The sequence below is a fragment of the Nelumbo nucifera genome, chromosome 4, assembly GCF_055504915.1.
Source record: "Nelumbo nucifera cultivar China Antique chromosome 4, China Antique-T2T, whole genome shotgun sequence".
Taxonomy (NCBI): Eukaryota; Viridiplantae; Streptophyta; class Magnoliopsida; order Proteales; family Nelumbonaceae; genus Nelumbo; species Nelumbo nucifera.
The window spans coordinates 20,163,058-20,190,744 of record NC_142652.1 but is presented as its reverse complement, the minus strand read 5'-3'; the positions used below and the strand labels follow the sequence as shown (position 1 = coordinate 20,190,744).

General features: G+C 37.6%; 1 protein-coding gene and 1 pseudogene across 3 annotated transcripts; both read left to right on the top strand.

Moving 5' to 3' along the window:
* The first annotated feature begins 3,950 nt into the window (after nt 1-3,950).
* LOC109114746 (protein HAIKU1-like) lies at nt 3,951-4,877 on the top strand (annotated as a pseudogene).
* A 2,290-nt stretch (nt 4,878-7,167) lies between these two features.
* Nucleotides 7,168-18,671, top strand: LOC104597965 (Transducin/WD40 repeat-like superfamily protein). 3 transcript variants are annotated; one of them, XM_010259783.3, is made up of 16 exons: nt 7,173-7,233; nt 7,300-7,358; nt 7,473-7,637; nt 8,044-8,144; nt 8,835-8,941; nt 10,784-10,819; nt 10,970-11,055; nt 12,302-12,369; nt 12,451-12,564; nt 12,663-12,788; nt 15,639-15,782; nt 16,590-16,698; nt 16,779-16,915; nt 17,042-17,077; nt 17,163-17,256; nt 18,287-18,671. In XM_010259783.3, the coding sequence occupies exons 3-15, from the start codon at nt 7,475-7,477 to the stop codon at nt 17,253-17,255; spliced, it is 1,320 nt and encodes a 439-aa protein (XP_010258085.1). In that variant the 5' UTR covers nt 7,173-7,233; nt 7,300-7,358; nt 7,473-7,474; the 3' UTR covers nt 17,256; nt 18,287-18,671. The 3 variants fall into 3 exon arrangements, with proteins under 3 accessions (XP_010258084.1, XP_088759534.1, XP_010258085.1); XM_010259782.2 differs by having other exon boundaries at nt 7,168-7,358; XM_088903408.1 differs by lacking the exon at nt 18,287-18,671 and adding an exon at nt 17,353-17,491 and having other exon boundaries at nt 7,169-7,358.
* Nucleotides 18,672-27,687: the final 9,016 nt, after the last annotated feature.

Here is a 27,687-nt window from a genome sequence, read left to right as displayed (position 1 = left end):
ACCGCAGTTCCCCATGGTGGCAACAAGCACATCAACTGATCAGCAAGTTACAATCAAATTTGTTATGGACTATCAAAGATGGAAACTCTATTTTAGCAATGTCAGATCCATGGATTCCCACGCTACCAGGTCACATTCCGCACCTGAAAAAGTTAGCTAACAGGGATCAAGTACGAAACCTGAAGGTTTCTCACCTAATAAATGCTGATGGTACATGGGATATGTCAAAGCTTCTTCAACTTTTTCATGACCACACCATTCGGCACATCCTTCACATTAGCCCGGAACCAAATCCCTCCTCAAATTTCCTAATTTGGAAGCGTAATGCCACGGGTATCTTCTTTGTGAAATCAACCTATCAGCACTTTAACTCATTAGAGGACTCTCCTTCAAACACCTTCTTTGAGTGGAAGCTCAAAGTTCCTCACGGATTTCAGGTATTTCTATGGAAGTTGTTGTGGGATGGTTTGCTCACTAAAAACAAGTGTGCGGCTTGTCTAAGGGAAACTGAGAGGTCTTGCACCTTCTGCAACCTCCATGAAGAAACAGTCCACCACCTATTTTTCTAGTGTACCTTCACTCGTGCAATTTGGTGTGAAGCCCAAATTGGCTTAAACCCAGCTCTCATACAAAACCAACCCATGCATGTCATTATCAATGACTGGTTCCAAAGCCTAAATGCACACCATGGTAAATTATAGGCAATTTGAAGTCTAAGCTATTTCAGCATCATTGCCTATCACATATGGAAAGCACAAAACAAACGCATATTTGATAACATCATGCAACACCCAAAGCAAGTGATCAACTCATCATTTCATTATATACAGGAAGAGACCCCAAACCCATCACAACCCCAACATAACATCAATCCCTCTCCTAGAAATAATGTTCCAACACTTTTTAATGATGGCTCTTTTGATCCAAATACAGATCATGCAGGACGAGGGTTCATCTTCCAATTTCCCAGCGAGCAACTAACCATCGCAAAAGGCACTCCCTGTTGGGTGATCAACAGTTATGATGCTGAAATCCAAGCATTATTAGGAGGTTTAACAGAAGCCCGAACAAATGGAGCCAGAGAACTATGGGTATTTTCTAACAACAAAGCTTTGGTGGAGCTAGCAGCGAATGATAAAGCATCTTCTTGGACTGAGCAGTTGTACAGGAACCACCTTAAAAGACTAACCTCCTTTTTTGATGCTATATATTTTGTGCATATCTATAGACAAGATAACCACATAGCCCACCTTTTTGCTTATATATCATGCAAAGGGCAATTAAAGTAACACTACAACTCTCATGTATCTAATCAGGTTTCTTGGTCAGTTTAATACTTAAAAAAAAAACCATGTCTCCCGCCATTTGAATTTAGGGTTTAAGGCTATGAGCCAGGTTACATCATACTCATGCGTGATGAGGCTATAGATTGTACTGTAGCCGGTGAGCTCATTAGTGTGTATATCGATGAATTATGATTAACGTGAAGGGATAAGCGGGTTACTAGTAACTACAACTAGATGTCTTGTGCATTAGGGAAAGAAATGGAACTTTCACATAATGGTGAGCAGTGAGCTCAGTGACACAGCACAACCCTGCCTTCACCGCTTGCAGACCCAACAAACAAATATGAGTTTTTACATTGTACAGAAAATGGGTATGTGAATTTTCTCAATTAATTCTTTAGATGGTTGGGTGCGACGAATTCATGTATCACGGTTGAATGATTTCAGGCCATGCCCTTGAAAATTTAATAAATGCTCATCAAACAAGACCCACCCAAATTGCAAACCACCTCCTCCTTGAAGGGGGGGGGGGGGGGGGGGGGTGATTGATCAAATCCCTTCCAATATCATGTATTTCCGGCAGCATAGATTAAGGGGTTCTACAATTTTTATAAGTTATAAAAATCACAAAATAATATGATATTATTTCGATGAATAGAGTGCACTCCACTCAGAATTCTGAATCTCTTGCAGACCGACAACAATTCAAAGTTTCAAACAATTCCACCTATGACAGTAATATCCGCTTTTATATTGGCATCAATTACAAGCTGATACCTACCCCAATTGTACGGTGGAGCTAAGATTTGTTGGAGTGGACTGACCAATAAACCCCCGCCCCCCCCCCAAAAAAAAAAAAGAATTGGATGTTATTAATCACATAGATGTTATATGAGATCTGCATTGATTCATGAGAGGTTGAGATTGAGAGTGTATGCAACGTACATTGGTTAGAACTTAATGTTATTAATCACATAGTGTATACATTCGTCCATGAAATTGGTTAGAACTTAATGATAGTGACAATCATATTTAGGCCATGTTTGGGAGTACTTATTTGGATCATTAAGCACTATTGGTATTTGGGAAATAAGTCTAAAATAAGTACTTATTTTAAAAATAAGGGCTTATTTTTTAAGTCCAAATTTTCAGCTTGTTTAAGTGCTTATTGTATAAGCATTTATTCAACTTTTTTCTTCCAAAACTATCCTTAGTTGAATTTTAAAATACCACTTATAAAATTATCCATAGTTGAATTTTATAAAAGTACTTTTATGAAAGCACTTCTACAAACCACTTTTATAAAAGCACTTTATGAAAGTACTTTTACGAAATCACTTTTATGGAAGTACTTTTACGAAAGCACTTTTACAAAAGTATTTTTATGAAAGCACTTTCACGAAATCACTTGCTTTCATAAAAGTAGTTTTATAAAAGTGCTTTTGTAAAAGTGCTTTCATAAAAGTACTTTTATAAAAGTGTTTTTGTAAAAACACTTTCAAAAAAAGTGTTTTTATAATTTAATAAAAGTGCTTTCAGAGGGTATATTTTGAAAATTTGAAAGAAAACGAATGACAAATTTGTCACAAATGCTTATTTAAGTGCTTATTAGAGAAAAGAACTACCAAACGCCCAATATAAAATAAATACCTATTTTAAAAAATAAACACTTGAAAAAGTTAAGTGCTTATTCAAATAAACACTTATTTTTAACTTAAGCACTCCCAAACATGGCCTTAGAGTGATAGAAACACATACAATGGCCTTTTAAAAAAAGTCTTCAAAAAAATGGATAGAAACGTATACAAGAGTTGTATCAAATTGTAAGCTAATTCTTCCCATGCTAGTTTGATGCTTGGCCTCCTATTATGTTCCATAAAAATACATTTTTCTTTTTGTCATTTACTTCTAATCTGAAATGCTTGTTGTTTGTTTTCTAGCTATTAAAAATATATGAAGGCTTGAGAGAAGCATTTATATACATATGATATGGAAAAGATATGATACTAGAAAAACTTATTAACCTATGAATCAGTATCATAGTAGAGGTGATCAATCAGGAGGTATTGATCAAAATTCATGAGGTTAAAGCTCTTTCGGCACCATGTCTTTCTGGTATTATAGATTTTTTCATATTTAGACAAACTTTTTTTTGGACTTTGGCATAGGTTTTGTGCTTTGTGTTCATGTCCGGCTTGGGCTTACGCCCGCAACAGGTTCACAAATTTCTCAATTAGGCTTTGGCCCAAAACTTTAGGCCTGATCTAGGCTCAATCTTGTCCATGATTTATTTATATAATACATATATATATATGTTTAATTTTATATTATATATAAATGTTATAAAATGACATATATGTCTAATATTTTATATTTATATAAAGGAAAATTTTCACGATATGCAATTTAAAATGTGGAAATTTTAAAAAATGTCAAAACTATCTTTCAAAAAAAATACTGTTCATTATCTTCTACATTAAAAATTTCACGATAAACAATAAACTACAGTAATTCAACACGGTAATATGGAAATACAAGCTTGGGTCGTTAGACTCAAACCTTCTCTCTCTTAATAATCAAGCGGCACTTGATTATTAAGAAGAGCCCTATGCACTAACCGTGGGGGTGAACAATTCGTCCCACCCATTTCGGTAGCCATACTGAACATCTGGGGTGAACAAGCGGGGGAAGAACATTAAGAAGAACCATATGCACTAACCGAATTTTGCAAACCCTAAGCAACAACCTCAGCCACAGGTTTACAATATCAGCAAGAATGAGTTCCGGAGTATTGTTCAGCAGTTGACAGGTTCACCCTTTGCCTCGCCCCCACAAAATCCGCCCAAACCCCTGAGTATGCATTTGCAGAAGATCCGTCCACCTCCATTGACGCCAATTAACCAACCCCAGATCCCTCCTGCACCGGCTCCTCCTTCCTCTTTCAACACTAATTTTGTCAGACCCAGTCATCTTAGTCAACCATTGGCGTTGCCGACACCACCACCGTTTACTCCCAGCGACTCGATTTGGTCCAACACGGCGGAGTCTCCAATCTTGGCTTACATGCGGTACCTTCATAATTCTATCATTGATTCAGGTCCAAGACAAAGCCCAGTCTAACCTCAAGCTCAAACTCAAGCACAAGGTCAAGCTCAGTCCTACCCCACCGCCACATGCGTTCCCTTCGCCACGGGCAAATGGTCCTGGCCTTTTGCTTTCTCCAACTTTTCCATTTCCCTTGTCATCCCCAAGCTCATTCTTGAATCTTCTGGTCCCCTCGCTCCCCCTATCCTTTGCCTTCCGGCCCTTCCCCTGGGCTTCAGACTTCCAGTAGCCTATCTCACCCAACTTCTCTTTCTCACCACCAATCATGTATTTTGGGTCCTGAGCCACAACCCCCATTTTCCCCAGGTTTTTTCCCACCTTCTCCTTTGGGATTCTTCCCTATTTCAAGCCCTATATGGAGGAATCTATAGTGTTTTCCATGACCATGAACACATGTTTTTTATCGTTCTTACGAGTATTGCTGACTCAGCTCCTAGTAGATTGGAATTGTGCTGTAACGTATACCAGTGCAAAAGGTCTTCAGAAATTTCTATCCCTTGCTTCTGTTTCCTTTTATTTTTGTTTTGTTTATCCCCCTTGCTTGATTGAGTATAGGCCCTTAATCCATAATCAACTTGATATTGGAGGTGGTTATTGGTTAGAGATTGAATACCAATCATACTAAAATTAGATGATAGGTAAAGGGTATTTTTGTCTTTGAAAGCTTGGAAATTAACTTGACACTATCCAAAATTTAAGGTACTAAAGTAAAATTTTCTCTTATATAAATTATAATAAATTTTATTCATATACATGTTTATATATACTAAACCTAATGTATTTAATGATTTATGGGGGTGTTTGGAATTGATGTTGTTTCTCTAGTGCCGTTTTTTTGTTACATGGTATGTCGCTTTTTAGAACATGTTTTTTTTTAATGAACCATAGCTGAACCAAACAGTGAATATTTCTTCATAAAACAGATTTTTCATGTGGCGTCGTTGTTTACGAAAACGCATCAGTTCTATCCTTTTTTTTTAAAAAAAAGAGAAGGACTGTACTACACACAGCGGTGGGTAGTACATCCCAAAAAATCCGCAAAACAAATAAGAAGAAGGGAAGGGGGAAGGGAGTTGATACAAAAGTCTAGGGATGGGGTAGAAGAAGAAAGAGTTTCATGAGCAAGCCAATATGCCGCTTGGTTAGCTTCTTTGAAAATATATTGGTACCGAAGACCTCCTTCAAACAGAACTCTCCTCCTCAAGCAACAAGAGATGACACCTTTCAAATTACAAGAAACTTCCGCCTTTTTGTTGAGGCACAAGATAACCAATAATGAATCACCTTTGATTAAAATAGGATATTCCTTGTAGTTTGTCGTTTGAATATGGGCTTCCCATGCAGACCATGCTTCCGCTTGGTTGATGGTAGATGTGCCAAGTTTATATGCTTTAACCGCTAGCACCCGACCAAGATAGTTATGAACAATACAAGCCACAAAACATTTTTCATCATTGTTACGAGAGGCATCGAAATTTATTTTAATAGTGCCAATTTTTGGAGCACTCTAACTAATTGGTTTCCACACTTTGTCAATTTAGGTAATGTCTTTATCTTTGCTCCCATCAAGAAACTCCACAAACATATCAAGAGCCCGTTTCAAAATAATTGGAATGGGAGTTGAAACATTATTCCTATTGTTCTAAACAACCCAATGAACAAAAGCTAGTTTTCCTTTAATAAAAGAATCCTGTTTTTCTTTTTATTGCCGACTCTTGTCCACCAATCACTTAAATTTTCACTCTCATTGTCACTCCTAGGGGTGGATCTGAACCGAGCTGAATAGTATGAGGCTCGAGCTCGGCTCGCCAATGTACTACAAGGCTCAATTCAAGTTCGGCTCGATTTGAGAAAAAAATGTTTTATAAAAATAGAAAATTATATATATATAAAAAATTATTTGATATTTAAATATCAAATAAAAAATATTTTTATTTAATATATATATATATATATATATATTATAATTCTTAATCTTTTAAATATCAAATAAAAAATAGAAAATTATATATAAAAATATTTTTTATTTGATATTTAAAAGATTAAGAATTATAATATATATATATATATATATATATTCGAGCTTGGCTCATGAGCTGAGCTCGAGTAGCTTGAGGAGTGTTTAAGGTAAGTTTGAGCTCGAGTAGCTCGTGAAGAGCTCGGCTCTAGGAATGGCAACGGGGCAGGTTTGGGGCGGGGTATCCCCTCCCCGTCCCCGCCCCAAAGTCATGATACCTTGCCCCGTACCCGCCCCGTCCCGGTGGCGGGGCGGGGCATCCATTCCCCATTAGGGACAGGGAATCCCCAAATTTTCCTCGCTCCAAGGAAACTTAAAAATTATATATTTTATGGATAATTTATACATAGGATATAGAAATTTGGGGATATTTTAGAATTGAATTATAATACTTTAGGGGTAATTCAAAAATAAAATTATGGGATCCTAGGATTTTAAAAATTTAAGAAAAGTTTAGAGATATTTTACTAATTTACCTTCGAATTCGAAACAGATTCAGAGAATTATGTACAAATCCTATCCCTACCCTGTACTCGATTCAAGGAAAAATTATTTCCCCCATCTCCACCCCATCCTTATTTAAGATCCGAGAAAACCCGCCCTGTTCGGGGTGGGGCGGGGCCCAAATTTTACGGGGGAAATTGCCATCGCTATCCTAGCCACCCGTCACTCCAGTAGTGTTTAAGGTAAGCTACAATGATGCCGTAAAGGTATGATACGGTATACGGTATATTACCTGCAAAAAAGCGAGGAGGGTTTTAGGCAATTAGGGAACACTTGGGTTTTACATTTTTAGGTCTGAAACAGGAGAAGCAGTAGCAACAGGTAGTTCTCGTCAATCAAGAGGGGATTTGCTTCCTTGTCTTTCTTCTTATATCAATTCTGTTTCAGCTTGCGTGCTTGCTGAGCAGGGTCTTCTTCTTAAGTACCTCAAAACTGGGATTGAGCAGGTATGGAACCTAGCCTAATCACCATCTCCTCCAGCACGGACGTATCGGCGTTTATTGTTTACTAGTCTCTAGCATGTATAACTTTTTTCCCTTCTTTTTTGTCACTTCCTGCAGCAATGGAGCTCGATAGTGATCCTATGGAGTCATCAAGGCGGGTTCAAGCTCGCTTTGTTACGAAGCTCCAGCCTCCTTTGAGAGTTCCTCCTGTTTCTATTGCGGTTCCCTCCAACCTTACCAGGATAGGCCTTTCTGCTGTCGTCAATAATCTTCTCAAAGCTGGTAAAATTTCGTGCATCTGTCTTGTTTGTCTGTACGAATTTTGCTTCGTCTGTCTTGTGTTGAATAAATGATGATTTATGGTTGCATTTTCTTTTTTTCCCCTGATGTTTTAGTTTAAATTTTTATTGTTAACTATTGGGACTCGTAATATTAGGTTTCTCATCTTGAGATGTTCCTACTGTTTTCTGTAAGTTCAAATTAAGTTTGTAAATAAACTTTCCCTTCTACTACCTTCAATTTAAGCTCCAGCGGTGGAGATTGACAATGATCTTATGGATAAATTTAAAATGCGTTCTAACGATTTACTGGCTCTTCCACCTTTTTTCCTTTTCCATTTGGTTGCCTTTTTTTATATATGTATTTTAATATTCTTACTGTCTCATGTTTGATAACTTATTCTCATCAGGAAATTCTGACTGGGAACCCCAACCTTTTGATTTTCTCATTGATGGTGAGTTGGTACGAATGTCACTTGAAGAGTTCTTGCTTACCAAAGGCATTTCTGCGGTACTTGTCTTCCCTCAATGTTGCTTTTTATTCAATTACTAATATAGATTATTTGTCATATGCATATCAATCTTTTGGCCATTTCTACATCCCCATCCATCTCAATGCACACACACACACAGAAATGTGGATTTCATGCCTCATTAATACTTTTTATAAAATATTTATTGCTCTTGCCGATTAAAAAAGAAACTTCTTACATAGTCAAGCATTTGGGAATTCCACATATACGTTCACATTATTAACCATGTCATATGAGGATTTTTTCTAAATCTAAAATTCTAAAAATGTTACTTTAGTGGTATTATTCCTGCAGGTCTTGTTTTTTGTCCAGTAGCCAGACCAAAAGCATGCATTAATTACACAAATCAAAGAAAGTGACATGAGTACACAACCTTCTTTCCATACAATGGGTGAAAGATCAAACAGCCATATTTGACCAAAATCTCAAGATGGAATCAAAATCAGTGGATGTATTGTTCCACTAAGCATTTCTATCTTGGTTTTACATGTTTTAAGCTTGGACCTCTGGATATTTTTATTGATACATTTTCTTAGAAGAGAAGAAATCATACAATTCAAATTATAACACATCTGCCTGTCTTTATGTTAGTAGTGAAATTTTACCTATAATATGATTTTAGTATTTTTCCCAGCTAGTAACTGGTACCTTCTTGATATATATTACAGGAGAAAATACTTGAAATTGAATATATAAAGGCTGTAGCCCCACGAAAGCAAGAAGAACCTTGTTTACATGATGATTGGGTCAGTGCAGTCAGTGGTTCCAATCCTAGGTAAACTTTTGGATGGTTAATAAGATGCAACAGCATGATTCCTATTTCACCATCCATATTTAGTTTCTTTGACTGAAAACTTGAAATTTCTGATTTGCTTCATTGTTCTATAGTAACTGTTTGTGTCTTAGTCACTCTAGGATTTTTTAATTTTTAATTTTATGTTTTTATTGATAACAAGAAGCAGGAAGATGTTCTTGCATAGACTTTTCTTTTAATTATTAACCATGTCAAAGGGACCCATTAAAGTAATAAAAAGCTTCTAGTTAATCAATGAGGTAAAACCAGGTCTAAAGATTCTTCAAAAGAGTAGGCCAAGGAGATCAGAACAGAAATAAAAGCATTAGTTATCCTGAGAAATGCTTCGAAACACAAATCTGCTATTCCTACATCTTCTCTAGATGGAAATCTGTCCTAAAAGGCTCCATGCATTTGCTTCTCCACTCATTATTCATTGGGCAAATTTCAGATTAAAAACTCTTGTCCGTGCAAAACAAGCATGTCTTTGTGGGCAGTTTTCAAATTAGAAATATTTTAAAATATGGATGATGGCTAATAAAACTCATGGAATATGTCAATGCATGGTAACTGTTGAGGTCTAAGTTGACATGGACTGGGTAATGAACACATAAACCAATCAAAAAGGTCCCCTACCTGAGGGAAAACTTTGGCAGACTACAAAAATTTTCCCCTATCTGAAGGTTCAGATTGGTCACATTATCCTTTCATAGGGTAGAAATATTTTGTAGCAGTAAATTGCATAATTTTAGTCTAGAATATCTTTCTAGTGGTGCTAATTAAATGAATTTGAAATTTGTATGTTTGCCACAGCTATATGATGTGAGGGAGGCTGGATTCTTCCCGTTCTGGTTTAATAACTTGGCAACTAAGTGAACCTGTGACCTCAATAAGTATATCAGTGGTTTCTTTGATATTTAAAATGCAATGTCTTCCTCATGCAGCCAATTCCATATGGTTGGGATAAGGCTTAGATGATTATGATGAATGTCTTCCTCATGCACTGGGAAACTGCATGTGTAGGACTATTGAGCCAATGGAAGTGGCTATAAATTGAACTTTAGATTAAGTTAGTCAGGTAAAAATTCCTGCTTGTGTCATTGATAAGGTTCTGCAATTGGTTCAGAGTTTTTGCAATGTTAAAGGTACCAAATTCATCTTCAGTTTTTGTGTTGTAGATAATGCAAATTTCTATGGCATTATTGTTTTAATGGAAGCTGTGATTGTTGCCCAAAAATCTCTTACACCATCAAGCACTCCTTGCTATTGTACCAAGAATGTTTCAGAGAGAAGCTATTTGACCCATGTATTTCTTGCATATTTATATTGAAGTGATACAGAGTTCATATTAGAATTTTTATTAATTCATTCTTTTCTTGCAGATTTTGGTAAATAAGGATGCTAAGCAAAATTTCTATTTTCACTTATTTGTTAGTTCCTTTTGTTTCTTTTGCAACTTTTGATACTTATCTGAAAGAAAGAGAAATGTTGCTGATTGGTTCCTGCCAGAAAAGAGTGGGTAATGTTTTTGGGTGGTGGTGGAGCATGCCTTTCTCCATTTCTGATTGTTTTTTCCCACTAACTGATTTTTTTTTTTTTTTTTTAATTCTTTGAAAGATGAGAAAGATTCTCTCTGTACCTTTGTTCGAACCTTAATTCTTTTGAGCATCATTATGGAAGATAACTGGTTTTAAAGTAGATATATGCTGGTGTTTGATACAATGTGGAAATAAAACAATTATCATTTTCATTAACTTCCAGTTAGTATATTTTTGCCAAAAAATTAACTTCAAAATAGCTGAGTTGACGTATATCATGTAACAGGTTTATATTAACAGGATGTTATGACAGTTTTGGAAGGTAAACTTTCCAACAATTTTTTGTTCACTTTACCAGTTAAGGAGTGTTGTTTGTTTCTTACTGTTTTCCGTCTTGGCTAGTTATTTACCCAAAAGGATATGTGTAAATGCGAAGATTGGATATCTTATGCCAACCTTTAAATCTTTCCAGGATATGGAAGGCTGGTGGATTATGTAGTCATATATTGGAGGGGCATAGTGGTGCAATTACTTCTGTCAGCACAATTGGTCCAAAAGGTATATATCAAATAAAGCTTTCATTTCCTGATATGATTATCGTTTCTTTGTTTGTGACATCCAGTCCATTTAATTCAATTGTTTCCTAATCTTATAAATAGGGAATTCAATTCAAGTAAAAGAACATTTAATTCAATTGTTTCCTCATCTTACTCACAGCCTTCAAGCTGTTTCTCAGTTTCTCTTGTTTCCCATCTTTTCAATTCCTTTCTAGGGTTGGGAGTTTGCTTTCTCATCTCTTTAATAAAATCCTTTTTTCATTATTACTGATAAAATAAAAAGAATCTGTTAGATTCGAGTTGAAACCTAATGACTCTTTGCTGGTGCATAAACTGGACATTACATTAAGTGTCTTGTATTGGTATCAGGCAAAAGAATGTAAATGTAATGTATGTCATGTTACGTGTCCAAGAATTTGATCCCCCTTGGTATATGTAACTATTATTTCATTGAAGTATAGATTCAGGAGGAAAAGGTAAAACAAACATTCCGATACTGCATCAAAGTCAGCCTGATGAACAAAGAATCTGTTCTGAATTCTTTCCTGAGCTTAGTATCCTTCCATATCAATCTATACCTTGTTAGTTTATAGTTGGAGATATTTGAAGGGAGCCAAAATACTTAATTTTCTTAATGAAATTGGGAGTCTTCAAGGGCATTTTTTTCTTCTTGATTGCCCATAAGTAGCATGCATGCCCTTTTACCATAATGTTGCCATTGTTGGGGTGCTTGCACACTAACATACTTAAGGATTGCCAACGCCTCAACCTTATTGGAACCACATTATTGTCCCAGCCCAGTGCATGAGGCTCCTGCCAATCTGGGGTCTGGGGAGGGATAGATGTATGCAGCCTTACCCCTGCAGACACACTGACACAGAGGCCGTTTCCAAGAAAGTGTTAGTCTTTGAAATGGATATTAGGAAAAAAACGTCTATCCTGGATGGGCTTACCAAGAAAGCAATTGTGGGACAACCGCAAAAGAGGCACATAAGAGGCACTTGTTCAAGTGGATTGCTTCATGTGATGCTGGGATATTAGAGGCTACTGAAGTCTATATTCCTTGGGATCTGTTGAAGTCCTTTCAGTTGCCATCAGGTTCAAGGTTTTATAGAGAATAACAGTTTTTTGCCTTTATTTCTAGTTTGGCATCTGAGGTTGGTTTCTTTCATTGTTTGTGCTTTAAATTGCTTATTATGTCTGAGCTCATATGGTATATGTTTATCAATCATACTTGTACCTTGTAGGTGATGATAGTGTTACTGACCTACGAATAGCAACTGCTTCAAAAGATCATACCTTGAGGCTATGGAAGGTAAAAGGAAACTGCTACTATTGCATACTCTGATTCCTGATTTTGTTTAATTCGCTTAATATCTTGTTTTCCTCTTGAAAGTTTGATGCAGGGCAACGAGTCCTGGATCATCCTATGAAGATTAGAGCCTTCAAAATCCTGCAGGGGCATAAATCATCTATACAAAGTGTTGCTGCACAGCCTTCTGGAGATATGGTCTGGTTTATCTTCTTGCTTTTTAGCCAATGATTATGTACATAAACTGAACTAGTTTTCATATGTAAAATGATTTTTTTTTTCTGTTGTTCGCATAGGTTTGTTCTGGTTCCTGGGATTGTACCATCAACTTGTGGCAGACAAATGAATCTGATACAGAAGGTGATCTAGTGTCTGTAAAGAAGAGAAAAATGGGTTCTGAGGCTGAGGAATCCCAGTTACAGGTATTTATCCTTCTGTTTTCTGAAATGAAGACAAAAAACTTTTGGTATCTCAATCTAGAGTTTCAACATTATTATTCTGATCTGCAAAGCTGAGACTCACAAGTATCATTTAGAAGGAGTTTCTTTGGAAAGGCTGGAAAGAGACTCACAAGTATCATTTAGTGAGCTATCTATCAAACAAAAAAGTATCATTTAGTGAGCTGGGATCAAATCTGCAAACCTCAATCACAAGGTGGTTTAGGGTTAAGACATTTGAAGTTGTTCAACATAGCTTTATTGGGAAGTTGGCTGTGGAGATTCTCAACTGAACCAAATAATTTGTGGAGAAAAGTGATAGAGAAGTATGGCCTAAGGAACAATGGGTGGGATGCTGGACCACCCCCTCAAACCTATGGTTGTGGAGTATGGAAAGGAATTTGTAAGGCAGCTAGAAAGTTCTCCGACTGCATCAAGTGGGAGATGGAAGAAAAGTGAAATTCTGGTCAGACAACTGGATTGGTGACAGGCCCCCTAAAAGAGATGTTTCCTGACTTATACAATGTGGGCTTAGACAAAGAAGCCTTAGTGGCAGACTCATTCAGACTTCAGGAGAATAGCATGTATTGGACTCCCTCATTTAGAAGGAGTTTCAATGACTGGGAAATTCAGCAGGTTGCTGACCTTCTATCTCTGTTACAAAGCCAGCAACTAAATCTCCATTCCCAAGACACAAAAATCTTTAAAGGGACCAAAACTGGAGTTTTCACAGTTAAATTCTTCTATTATAAGCTAGTGAGGACTGAATCTCCTTTCGGGCCATTTGGGGGAATCTAGCTCCTACAAAAATTAAGTTCTTTGTTTGGGTTGTAGCTTTGGAGAGATGTTTGTCTAAGGAAATGTTGATAAAAAAGGAATGAGCATTCCAGATATCAGGTGCTGTCTATGTAATGAGGAGGTGAGTCAGTTGGACATCTCTTCCTATATTGTAAGTTTAGTACTACAGTATGGAGCCACTTTTTGAAATCCCTGAATCTGAACTGGTGCATGCCAGCATCAGTTAAAGCTCTTTTGGAAGAATGGCAGATTTCTGGACTTTCCAAAAAAGGGAGACTTTGCTGGGCTTCTGTCCCTCCAGCAGTGATGGGCTGTGTGGTCAGAAAGAAATAGAAGGCTGTTTGAGAAGAAATCCTCTTCTGAAGCTGAGGTGATTAATTTAGCCATAGATGATGCCATTAGGAGCTGGTTGTCAATACATTCTGATTTCAAAGATGTTACTTCTGATCATACTTTTTTGAGAGTGGACTTTTTTTGAGGTCCTTTTTTGTACAGATTCTCGTTGTACAAAGGACCAGTTATTATAATCATACTTTACCTTCTTTCAAAAAAAAAAAAAAAATACTATTCTGATCTTGTATGCATAGTATTCACAAATACATTGGGTATTTTCATTTCAACCATTCCTTCTCAATCCAACTAGTGGGCAAAGGATATTGCTTTTGGAAAACATGCCTGACAGAAGCTAAGAAGATTTCCCTTGATATATATGATGATATGACTCTATGACTCCATGTAATTGTGTATGTTTTTCTGTTCTTATTTTCTCAAAATTAACCACTTGCTACTATGTTAGATTTTTTCGCAACAATAACACATGACATCACGCCCACTTGACATTTGTTATGAATTGACATGCAAGAGTTGAATTTGAGAGGGAAAGAAGTGTATAGGGGTGAAATGATGGAAGAAGAGTTTTAGAAAAGGGTACAGGAGCTCTTTTGAGCCTGTAACTTATTCTTGTTTTATTACCATCTCAAGCCCATATTTTTATCATGTTTTGTATGGTGGAAAAATTCATCATCTACCATGAAGTAGGAAGATACAGAATTACCTTCCACATAATTGAAACCTAGATCTGTTAGAGGCAAAGCAAGGAATCTTTTGTAGGGAATTAATCCAAGCAATCCCCAAGAACCTTGTAGGAACCCAAAAGCCAAGAAGAACTTCTATCTGATATTTAGATGACTACTTGCACTGCTTTGAGAGGGGAATGTTTTGTAGGCAATTTAGGCCCTTCTGATGTGGTGATAACCGTGATGTTTCCAAAAGAACAAAGAGAAGATGGAATAAGAGGCCTAACTATCTCACCCCATTAATAGAATATTAGGGGCTGTTTGATAGCAGCCAAAAGTGGCTCAACTGAATGACTTATTGCTCTTTCTTTTATTGAATAAGTTTTTAAGGAGGTTGTGAGGTCCTTAATAACTGAATCTGAAGTTGGGATGATTACTACGTCCACAAATATTTTATTATTTAATTATTTTATCCACTAAAAGACAAAGAAATAAATCATTCAGTTCAGCCACTTCAGTTGTTTATCAAACAGTCCCTTGGCAAATAGATTATCCAGTTGTACATTTGTACTATAATAGCATGTTGACTATAATAGTGCAACATTGTGCATGGTTAAATATGGATCTGGGAGGTTATCTTCACCTGGTCAATCATTTTTCTAGGTTCAATCATCTAAAATGCCAAGATTCATCCTCCTTGATTTTTAAATTAGTATAACCACGAACCTAAATTTCTATGGGCACTGTTCCCTTGAATTTGAGGATACAAGGATATTTAAAGTAACCCTATTATGTTGTATAATTTAGTATTTGATTTTTTTTTTTAATTCTCTTGTGCAATTAAAACAATTTTATATGCTAATTTGTTAATAGGAATAGCAAGTTTTCTAGTGCAGTGTTTCAGGTTAAGATGTTGTATTCTTATTTTGAATTCTTTGTTTGGTTTTATAATCTTAATTTTTTTAAGTAATCCATGCCAAACTAATTTTTACTCGTTATAATGGCTTTCCTTGGCATTCAGGGGGAGGCTGTATCTACCCTTGTGGGGCATACACAATGTGTCTCTTCTGTTGTCTGGCCAGAACATGTGACAATTTATTCTGCATCATGGGATCATTCTATTAGAAGATGGGATGTTGAAACTGGCAAAGATTCTTTGGACATGGTAAGCAGGCAAAGCTTATATTGGCCTTTTACAGTTAAAATAAAAGTTAGTAGTATACTTGTGGAAGAAACTCTTTGGGTTAGGTCAAGTTCTGAGTCTTGCAATTCCCAGAGAAGCCAATGGTGTGCTGATCCATTGATGGCATATCAGTTTAACATATCTCATGAGAGACCATTTTATATGAATTAGTATCTGCTTTCAGTTTTGCAGTTATATTAAATGCTTGGCTTCAGTTTCTACATTTTGAAGATATGCAAAGATGTTCAGCTTGTTTGATCTTTCTACTTTTAAAGGAGTTGGCATTTGATGATGGGGGTGCACAGTGGGTTTAGACTTCATCTTCTGTTCATGTTTGACACCATATATGTTTCATCTATTATTCACTGAAAAAGATTTGATTCATGCATCATACATGCTTATAATTCCAGATAACTGAATCTATCATCCTCAAGCACTTTTTTGGGAATAGATGAGCCTTGGATTTTGGAAGGAAATTGATATGCAGGTGGCATTCAACCAGTGATTCCTATTTAAACAACCTTTTTAGATTATTCAAGCTTCAAGTAGTGAGCTCTTATTATTGTCCAAAGAAAAGTGCCCCTTTGTCATTGGTCAGGATCACTTGACCATGCGGATATTTGCATGATTTTGTAAATGGCATTTATTGGTTTAGCAAATTTATCTATGAGGCACATGGGATGGAAGGAACCATGAAGTCTCACAATGGCATATTTGGTTTAAGCAGTTTGAGCAGCTTATGTAGATGATAGAAATTGATAGTTATAATTTTCAACAATCTCCATGTAGTTCTGTGGCAAAGTCCTCAACTGCCTTGATGTTGGTGGTGAAAGCTCTGCCCTTATTGCTGCTGGAGGTTCTGATCCTATTCTTAGGATTTGGGATCCTCGCAAACCAGGTTAGTTGACAGCAAGATACTCTCTCTCTCTCTCTCTCTCTCTCTCTCCGCTCCTCAACTAAAGTTCATGTTCTTTACAGGAACTTTAGCTCCTGTCTTTCAGTTTTCATCCCACACCTCATGGATTACTTCTTGCAAGTGGCATAAGAAGTCATGGTTTCATTTGCTTTCTGCTTCTTATGATGGGAAAGTTATGTTATGGGATCTAAGAACAGCGGTATTGCCTTTTTTTCCCTTAAAATTTTAGGGATGATTAAATTTAATGAATCAATATTTATCAAAAAGAACTAATGAATCAATATCAGCTTGATTGATCTCCAAACGATATTTTTTTCTGTTCCAGTGGCCTCTTGCAGTGATAGACTCCCACAAAGACAAGGTATTTTATTCTCCTTTTTGTCTCTTTCTCTGTGGGTCCATGTGGAAGGACCTTCTCTAACGCAATGGTCTTTGCTAAAATACAGGTACTATGTGCTGACTGGTGGAAGAGTGATAGTGTGATCAGTGGCGGTGCAGACTCAAAACTCTGCATTTCTTCTGGAATTTCTATTGAGTAAGGTGAGCTCTATGTACACATTTATTTTTGCAAATACATCTTGATTATTATCTTTCTTCTCTGTAGTAGTCTATCCTTGTCCACATTGATCTTCTCAGGTTTCTGTGAGGTATGCCGATATGTTAAGAAAGGGATTTCAGTGTTCCTTGCCTTGTAAACCCCCATGACTATATATGCATTGCCTCTGGTATTCAGTCCATAGTTGTTCCTGCTCATGCCGTGGATTTAAGTGGAAAGAGGGTCAAGTTGGTCTAACCCAATCAGATTGGTGGGCATAACTGTTACCTGATGGCATCTGCAAAAATAGACAGAAATGCTAATATATGTTGCTGAAAAAAAAACTGCTAATATATGTCAATGTATTCCCATTATTTATCTCCTAAATCCTCTTTTTATAGACGCATCTAACATGAATATACTAAAGCAAAGCCCTTAAGAGGTATTTTCCTTCAAACAAGTGGCTAACCTGATTAAAAAGTAACCTCATATATTTTAGTAACAAACCAAATCCAATTTAGCTTCCTAACTCAAAAAATCCAGCAGAAAGGCTTTCAATACGCGTGGGTCAAATTCTTTCAGATAAAATAGGTTGGTAATCAGAAATTAAATCTAAGTGTCCTGAATCAATTAAAAAAAATCAACCTAAATTTACCTGTCAAATGTTTTGACAGTACCCCCTAGAAAATAGCGAGCCTATTGAGTTTTGCAGAAGAAACACTCGTTTAGGGCTTGGTAATCAATCCTATTTCATGTAGTTTGGTCATGTTGGGTTGGAGTGGCTTCAAGTTGTGTTCGGGCTGACTGAAATCCGTACTAGACCTAACTTGTTGAAATCTCTAGGTTTGTATATGAGGACATGGAAAGTGATGTTTCTATTTAGCAGCGGAGAAGATAAATTACATTTTAATTGTAGTTCAACGTTTTTGTTCTTGAAAATTTTCAATTGGCATTGGTTTTTGAACTTAAATGTTTTAATATATATATATATATATTTGCTTTAATGGTCATTTGTTTTTCCATTTGTTAATCCAGCAATACGAGTATTTGAATTGAGCATGTAGCAGAAAGATGGAAACATCTCCAACAATGCAAAGCGAAGTGCAGAGCCTACTTGCGCCAAGTTTTTGAATACTATTTATTCCTTGATGACATAGAATTGAAATTCCGGCCATGATGGAAACATCTCCAACAATCTAGGTTTCGTCAGGCTGCTTAAATTTTGCTTGTTGCCGCCATGATGAAACATACTGGTGAGATGCTGTTGAGTGAAGAAGATCAGAATCGCGGTAATTGTATTTATTTTAATCACTATCTTTAATTGATAAACTGTCTGAGCTTGTTATCGGCCGTGAATTGGTGGATTTGAATTTCATAAAATATTGTATTCTTCTCTTTCTATTAATCGTTTTTTCTCTTATGATCCTTGTCTTGCGCCTGAAGGGTGTTGAAAAATGAAAATCCAGATGAATTTAAAGGGAGCTTGCTTATGGCTTGGATCCACTGGTTTTGATTTTTAAAGTAGGATTCTATTGTCTGGTATGAAAAGGCCAATGCCTATAGGGGAAAGCCTGCTTATCCCCATCATTTACAAGATGATGGTTTAGGTCCTACAGGTCCCACCATGATCCATTTAAAATTCTGAAAAAGCTTCATAATGTAGAAATTAGATGGTTAAAAGTTGGGGATTTTTAGCCTGCACTCTATCTCAGAATTCTGATTTGCCCCCCCCCCCCTTCCCTTATAAACCATATCCTGCCCGTGAATTTGGCATCAATCCACGGGCACGGGCAGGATTCAGTCCACCCCTAAAAAATCCTAGGTCCACCTAAAGTTATCTCAGACTATGCATGGGCGCTCTGTTTGGTGGAATCCATCCAATGTTGGGGCACCAGGCGGTCATACTGCAGCTACCGTTGCAGTGCTTAACAATCTTGGCTCTTCAAGAGTGGAACTGGAAACTAGACAGCCAAGCTTAGCCTCTGTTGTTGACTTCTTGTGTTTGTTTCCCCTCGGTTAAACGAAAGATCCTATTTTGCTTAAAAAAATAGGATTGAAATGTAGTTATCACTTATCATAGTTATCACTTATGATAAGTGATAGACCGAATTGAAATGTAGAAGAGAAATGTAGACCGAATTGAAATGTAGAAGAGAAATGCATCAGATCTGGACTCGGTTCTAACTTCTTATCTACCTCCTTCAACTTAAAGTGCGGGTCCTCAGCACTTGAAAGATGAAACTCATTATCATAAAGCTGGTTTAAGAACGATGCGGGTTAGGGGCTGCAAGTCGGGCCGGTTTAGGTCGGGTTGAGGCCAACCCTAAGTTCTAAACCCCAACCATAATCCTAACCCAACCCGACCTTCAACCCGACCAACCCAACCCTAACCCTAACTAAATTCCTTAAATCCTAATCCAATCCAATCCAACCCGAAGTCAATTTCGAGTTGGGTTCGGGTTGGGCCCAACCCAACCTTCTTCCCATCCTTCAAAACCTCATAGAATTTCTCAATTTTAGATCTTAACTCAACTTTCACTACATATATTAATCCTATGTTTCATTAGTATTTGTTTGTTGATGTTATTTTATTTTTTGTTATTTTGGTGCAAAATTCAGAAAAACAAATGTTAGAAATGACTATAGTTTATTATGAGTTATGACTTACGATAGATCTTTCTTGGGTGGCAAACAACATAGAAGAGATGAAGAATAAAATTTTGAAAAAAACATAAAATAATGTTATTAAGGTTTTAATCTTTCTAATTAGGATTAAGTGAAGTGATTATCTTAAAAGAAATACATGATACCATGTGGTGAGGGCTATACAAATATTATGCATCTAAACAAATCAATGTATGTTATATATTACATATAACATATATTTATATATGACATGTACTATAGAATCAGGTTAGGGTTGGCTAAGAGGTCAACCCTAATCCAACCTGAAGTAAAGTCAGGTTCATGAATTTCAACCCTAACCCTGACCCGAACATCAACCCAACCCAACTTTTTCGGGTTGGGTTCGGGCCAACCCGGCCCAAGTTGCAGCCTTAATGTGGGTCTTGGGTATCTAGAAATTGCCACCTGTCCCATCTCAAGAGAGTTAGCTTTGCTGTTCCTATGCTGTTGAGAGTGTTTTTGGACTGGACACGTTCACCAATTCACGTCCGTGTAAAGGAAATAGGGGGTAATTATTATTTTGCCTCACTGGCATTCCCAACAATGTTCTCAACAACATAGGCCCAACAACCAAAGTTTTTCCATCTCAAGACCCTCTTAGTAGTCAGTAGGCCTGTTGGCTATACCTATACGGGTCAATTTGGATTTACTCCTTAGTGTCACGGACCTAGTTTCTTTTAGTGTCTCGTGTGGCACTTGGGCAACAGTCCGTCGCTCCACAAGTCAGCCTTCCCTTCTTAAAGCACTCTCTTGGCTCCTAGGATCAAGTAGTTTACCAACTTGTCTCTCACACTTAGGTACACACTTAGGCAACAAAGCACAAAACACACAAGGAAAGAGAGAAATGGAGAACTCAAAGAACTCTTTGTATTACTCAAGAGAGGGATACAATGCTTGATTGTTTGCTTGCTTCCTTACTTGCAAATGAGGGAGGGGATCCCCTTTTATAGGCACCTCCACCTCTTTAAAGGATTTTTCTAGAATTATGTACACTTAGCATCATCTAGAAGCACCTCTAGAACATTCTACCTTCTACACTTTTGTAGGGGATGCCTTCTCCATAAGATATAAGAACACTCTAGAGAAAGTCTAGATTGTTCCCAACCCCTCTAGGTTCTTCCACACAAACCCAGATTGTTCCACAAGGTTCTAGAGAGTTCCACCAACATATAGACCCTTATAAACACATGGAAAACACTATAAAACACCTTGGAACGTTCCATAACACCCCAGAAACATGCAGAATTGGCTAAAAGCCTCAAGAAACATCTAGAAAGCCTCTAGTCAAGCACTCCATTGTGTCACTCCGTGACATTAGGCTCCTCATGAGTTCAGATTGACTTTCCACAATGTGCCATGTTCTGTGGGGAGCCAATACGAATTCTCTCCTTACACCAACCTCACAGTATATATGTGTGCATTAGGAACATCTCACCATGAATGGCATGACAACATACATGCATAGAAAATGTTCCAATGCATGGCTGAATATGAGTATGCTGTGAGGTTGGTGTGATGAGTGGTCTCTGAGGAGCAGATCAGAGAGCAAATCTGGTACCCATACATACCACGGAGAGCCTGTGGTTATGAAATTTGTATGGGTGTGCCACAGAGTGTGCCCCACACCACATCCCAACCATGTATTGGGAACATCTCCCCATGACAAATATGTGAGATGTTCTCAATGCATGCTGAGATGTGCATGTGGGGCGGGTTTGAACCCATAGAGTATATAAGGTTGTTTATCTAGGGGTTAGAAGGCTTTGCCTCCATTAATGTAACGATATACAAGTTGAGCTCATACTCTACCTTTTATGTAGGCCCAAGGACAAATTAAGCTCAACAGTTTGATGAGTTGGGATCACCTGCCAATAAAGTACATTTCAACACTCTACCAACTTGATCTGTCACCACACATCTCACTATGACACTAGGACCCACCATGTATGAGATGTTCAGTGACAGTTGGTAGGGTGTTGGAATGTATTTTGTTGGCAGGTGATCCAAGCTCGTTTAATATAAATTTCTATGAATAACTAATTTTTTCATATTTGGATGTCATACGCCCAAAGCCCAGCCCAACCTTATCCATGATCCTCCTACGTGCCACATCTTTTAGCAGCTTTCACCATTCTGTGTGGAAGTGTGGAACATCTAAGTTCATTTTCAACATCTGGGTAGGAGAGTTGTTTGGATTGTTTTCTTTTCAGCTATATTGGGTTGATTGAAAAGAAGTCAAGATTTGTTGCCCACCATAGGGAACATCTTAGTTGTCAATCATGGGGGGATATTCCCAATGTGTGGCTATAGCGTCCTGTGGGTATATATGGGTTGCAGATCTAAATGTTGTGTTTGGTTGCAGTGCAATTTTATTTGCACTAGTACAAATGTATGGGAGTGCAAATGAAAAAAATGCAAATTTTGTCTTGCCTTTTACTTTATTATGCTTTAGCCCTTATTTTACTTCATTTTTAATGCAACCAAACCAAGGTAAAATTTGAAACAAAAATAAATCAAAACTTGCAGCCAAATCATTTGCACTAGCATAATTTTGCATCAGTGCAAATAAATTTGCACTGCAACCAAACACAGCCAAACTTACAAAGAAGAGTCTGGATTTGCTACCAACATGCTGCCTCCACAATATAATCCCCATCAATGACAACATACAAGTACAAATTATGTTTTGAGATATGTGATTGAAAAGACTGCAAATACAAATATGTACTGTGCAAATACATACAAAATACAAGGTTTTGCACTCTATATATTTGCATTTGCACTCTTCCCAACTAAGCCTAGGTTGCGTTTGGAAATGATGCAAATGGAGTGTAAATCCTGGTTCAGGATAAATTTGCACTCTGGTTCACTTTTGTTTGTGTTTGACAACATTACATTTATTCATTGACAAATGATAGAAAACATATTTTTCAATGCATATTTACATTGATAATAACTAATAAGATGTAAAAGTACATCAATAAAAAAGAAGTAAATTTACATTCAAGTGGACTTTTGATAAAAAAAGGCATATGCCTTATTGAAATTCGTGTTTGCATCCATTACAGCTAAAAGTCTGTTTGGTAAGAAGGTAAATTTGTTGGTGCAAAACTAACCCAACTTTACAATTTATATGAATTGTTTTACACTCTACATATTTACACTTATTTGCATCATTTTCAAACGCAGCCTTAATATCATGTTGAAAGCAAATTTGAACTTGATAGAAAATAAGAGAGAAATAGCGAGGGAAAGATTTTAAGTAACCATAAAAAATGTGTTAAAGAACTTTCCCTCAAAATTCTATTTCTCTTTTCTGTCAAACCAAGAACGAAACGGATCTAACCTAGGGACTAGCTTCTTTTGTCAGTTTTGTCTTGTGTCTGGTTCCTGTCGGTTCCCTTGGACGTTTAAACAACAAAAGACTTGAGAGAAGTTGTGAATGAAAACCATTGCACCAATCGGATGGTTGGAAGTCATCTAATTATGCTAATTTTTCACATAAGCCCATTATTGGGTGAACCTTTCTAGGCCAATCTATTAAGCAGATGAGTGACACTGCTTTCTGGAACAAATTTTGGAGAATACGGGTTTACCCAAGAGATCAAATCAACCCCCCACAACGTCCCACAGCACATCCCTACCATGTATTGAGAATATCTCTCAATGATGTTATCAGAGATGATGATGTCATCATCGAGAGATGTTCACAATACACGGCAGGGATATGATATGGGACATTGTGAGGGACAATCTGGTGGGGGGGGCTGATTTGAACTCTTTACCCAAGGCTTCAAATATTTCTATGAAAAATATTACATAATGGGTTGCGAACCCGTGATAATTTATTTGTTCGAAAGTACTGTATGGTTGCTCTGAGATTGAAAATGAAGAACATCTATTTTGGAGTAGAAACTTCGCAAGAGCTACTTGGTTTGGGTCACCACTAAATTGGCGTTTAGATCAGGTCTCCTCTCTTTCTGTCAGTGCCTGGCTTCGAGCGTGTGTGATGCAAGTTGATATTGCAGAGGATACTTCTATTGCAGAGTTCACCATGAAGACAATTTTTTGATGAATGGATGGCCTTAGATGAGCAATCTCAGCCATCGAAGAATGAAGTGCTCTTGGAGGTCAGAACAAATAATTGCTGACACTATTTGGCTATTTTCACAATTTTGTACTGTTTCAATTTCAGCACATCCCACGTCAAGAAAATCATATAGGCTATAGCTCATACTTTGACTACTACCTTTAGACATTGTAATTGTGCTCAAATTTGGGACCATTCCAGATCCCCTTCTTATGTTATTTGCAATCTAATCAATGCATAATTTCCATTTGCAGCAAAAAAAAAAAAAAAAAAGCGAACTGCCAACTGAGGGGGTGGCTCAATTGGTATATGACAACTAAGCCAACTGAACGGAAAACTAGAGATAAGTCCTTATTTTAAGGAATGCCAAATATTTGGTACCTGTCCTGCTGATAACTCTCTTGTATGTGAATGGATAAATATTTATATTATATAAAATTCATTTTATTTCTACTCTCTAACTTTACCTTATACTCTCAAAAAAAGCTTTATCTGATTATCGTTATTTTTTTTAAGAGGATCGTCTTTCTATTAATTAATTGATAATTTCAGTACATGCATCTCTACTTTGTATGCAGTTCTGGAAGCTTGTCTGCTACCAATACTAAAGAAACCACCAAAACTATTAGCTGTTATGACCAAGGTAGGACTCCGACATCCATAGTTCTTTGGGAAATGGCAATTTTCTTTGTTAGTTGACGATGATGTAAAATCATGGAAAACAAAGTGAGCATAAAAGTCAATGATTAGATGGTCAGCTGGTTCTCATCGTCCGCTGCCTCCGATTATGAAAATTATTAAAAGAAGGGTTAGAACGTTACCTTCTCTTCATAGCACTTCTAAAGCACAAAAGGAAACCTTAACTCGAACGAACAGAGGTTGCCTAGAGATCGCCCAGAACGTTACCTTCTCTTCTCTTGCTTGAACGAACAGAGGCCGCCTAGAAAATCGTACAACCCTAGTTCTAAATCACCCAGAAAATTGCACAACCTTATCTTTAAATCGCCCAACCCTAGTTTTAAATCATCCAAAAATCGCACAACCCTATAACTTGTCTTCTTCAAAATTTCTCTGCAAGGTTCTCTACTGCAAACCAGAGAACCTTCTATCTTGTCGAATAGGAAGAAGAATTCGCGTGCGGGAGAAGAATTTCTCCACACCGGTTCGTTGTAAGGAAGACCGGTTTGATTCCAGTTCACAATAAAATCCGTCGAACGTATATTAAGGACCGCCGTGTCAGCTTTTAAAACGAATCCTCAGATATCCCTATAGTGGCGGTCAGAAAGACCGCCGGCTTTAAACCATTGAGTCAGACCATTTTTTTTTTGGTAGTGAGACAGGAATAAAGAATTCGAATCCCGTTATCACCAAATTTGGGGAAGAGGGCCAAATGTGATGCTGTGCTGTTCAAAACAGCCTAAGCAAAAAATCGTTGAATTGATCAATAACCTTTTGATTTGGGCAATCAAATTATCGACTATCTGTTCAAACCGGACAGTCAAACCATCAACTTAAAAACTGATGGCCAAAATAATTCTGGTTCTAGGTCGATTTTTAAAACATTAAATCAAATATAACCTAATGCAGCGACCACCTCGGTGGTATAGGTTTCCTACTTTTTACTTCCTTAATTCCCTACCTTCTAATTTCAAGCCAAACATAGGCTTTCGCGGCCACCACGTTGGTTGTGATGTCGTTACTCGTTACTTGAAGGCGGTGGTTGCCACTTGCCACGTTTAATTAAAACTCCACAAGGTGGTAGTCCCAGCTTGTTACATATGTAGTCCACTCTTCCCCAATTCAACCCTTTGGTAAACAAATATGCCCATTGATTTCCTGTGTTCACACATGTTGTACTTATCACTCCACTAAGCATCACGTACGAAGTGGCAATCCACTTCTATATGCTTCGTCCTTTCATAAAACACTGGATTAGAGGAGATGTGAACTGCAGCTTGATTATCACAGTATAGCTTCATAGGAGTGTCAATCGAGTATCCCATCTCCTCTAGGAGATGCTTTAACCACACTAGTTCGCATGTTGTGTGTGCCATAGCCCTATATTCAGCCTTTGCACTACTTCTTGCTACCATTGTCTGCTTCTTACTTTTCTATGTTACTAAGTTCCCACCAAGAAAAGTGCAATACCCTGTAATGGACCTTCTGTTAGATATGGAACCTGCTCAATCAGTATCCGTGTATCCCTCTATCTCAAAACTTCATCCACTCTTATATAACAAACCACGACTTGGAGCTCCCTTCAAATACCGCACAATCCTTAGGACTGCCTCCCAATGTGGAATTCGAGGATTCTGCATAAACTGACTCACTACACTGACGGCAAATGAGATATCAGGTCGAGTGATGGTTAGGTAATTAAGCTTACCCACCAACCTTTTGTACCTTCCCGGATCCTCAAACTCTTCACTTGTATCACTACCCAACTTAACATTCGGTTCCATGGGTGTTTCAGCTGGTCTGGCACCCAACAACCCTGTTTCTTCTAGCAGATCAAGAACATATTTCCTCTAGCACAGATTAATACCATTATTGGACCTCGCTACCTCTATCCCTAGGAAGTATCTTAATTTGCCAAGATCCTTTGTCTGGAAGTGATCATGCAAGTAAGTCTTCAACTTGTCAATCCCTAGTCTGTCATTGCCTGTGATAACAATGCCATCTACATATACCACCAAGAGAATCTTCCCAGCATTTAATTCATAGCTGAATACGGAATGGTCAACCTGACACTGTTTCATTCCAAACTTCTTCACCACTTCACTAAATCTCCCAAACCATGCACGTGGAGATTGTTTAAGTCCATAAATAGCCTTCTTGAGTCTACATACCTTCTCACCCTCCCCCTAAGCAACAAACCCTGGGGGTTGCTCCATGTACACCTCCTCAAGGATATCACCATGCAAAAAAGCATTCTTGATGTCAAGCTGAAACAAGGGCCAACCAAACATAGTAGCAAGAGAAATCAGAACACGAACTGATCCAATTTTGGCAACCGGAGAGAAGGTGTTTGTATAATCAATACCATACAGCTATGAATAACCTTTGGCAACTAACCGAGCTTTTAACCGTTCAACACTCCCATCAGGTAAGTATTTAACCGTGTACACCCACTTACAGCCTACAACATGCTTACCAAGCGGAAGAGTGGTGAGGTCCCACGTATGAGTACGAGTTAGGGCCAAGAGTTCTTCTTTCATTGCTTGGCGCCACCCTGGAGAAGCGAGGGCTTCTTGGACATCCTTGGGAATGGAGACAAAAGATAACATAGAAACAAACTAGTGGTGGGAAGCTGGAAGGTGAGATACAGAAACATAATTGGAAATGGGGTGGAGAGTGCAACTACGTTTACCTTTCCACAAAGCAATAGGAAGATCGATGTCAGAAATTGGGGTTGGGACTGGGGTGGTAACAATTGCCAGATTTGTTGATGATGACGAAGCTGGTGGAGGAGCCGGTGCCTGACGATGTGTATACACTTTCCAGATAGGTGGTCGTCCCGCAGGTAGCTGCATTGGAGGCAAAGACTAGGTCACAACTGGTACAAGTAGAATGGGGTCCTCAACAGGAACTGGAAGAGGGGGTGATGGCAATGAAGGAGAAGTATCCAACCCGAAGAAGAAAGGAACATACTCAAAAAATG

Excerpts from the sequence above, each read along its gene's own strand:
- LOC104597965 (XM_010259782.2), top strand. The coding sequence starts at position 7,475 with ATGGAGCTCGATAGTGATCCTATGGAGTCATCAAGGCGGGTTCAAGCT. Across the intron at positions 11,056-12,301 it reads CAGCACAATTGGTCCAAAAG|GTGATGATAGTGTTACTGAC; the intron begins GTATATATCAAA and ends TGTACCTTGTAG. Across the intron at positions 12,565-12,662 it reads CACAGCCTTCTGGAGATATG|GTTTGTTCTGGTTCCTGGGA; the intron begins GTCTGGTTTATC and ends TTGTTCGCATAG.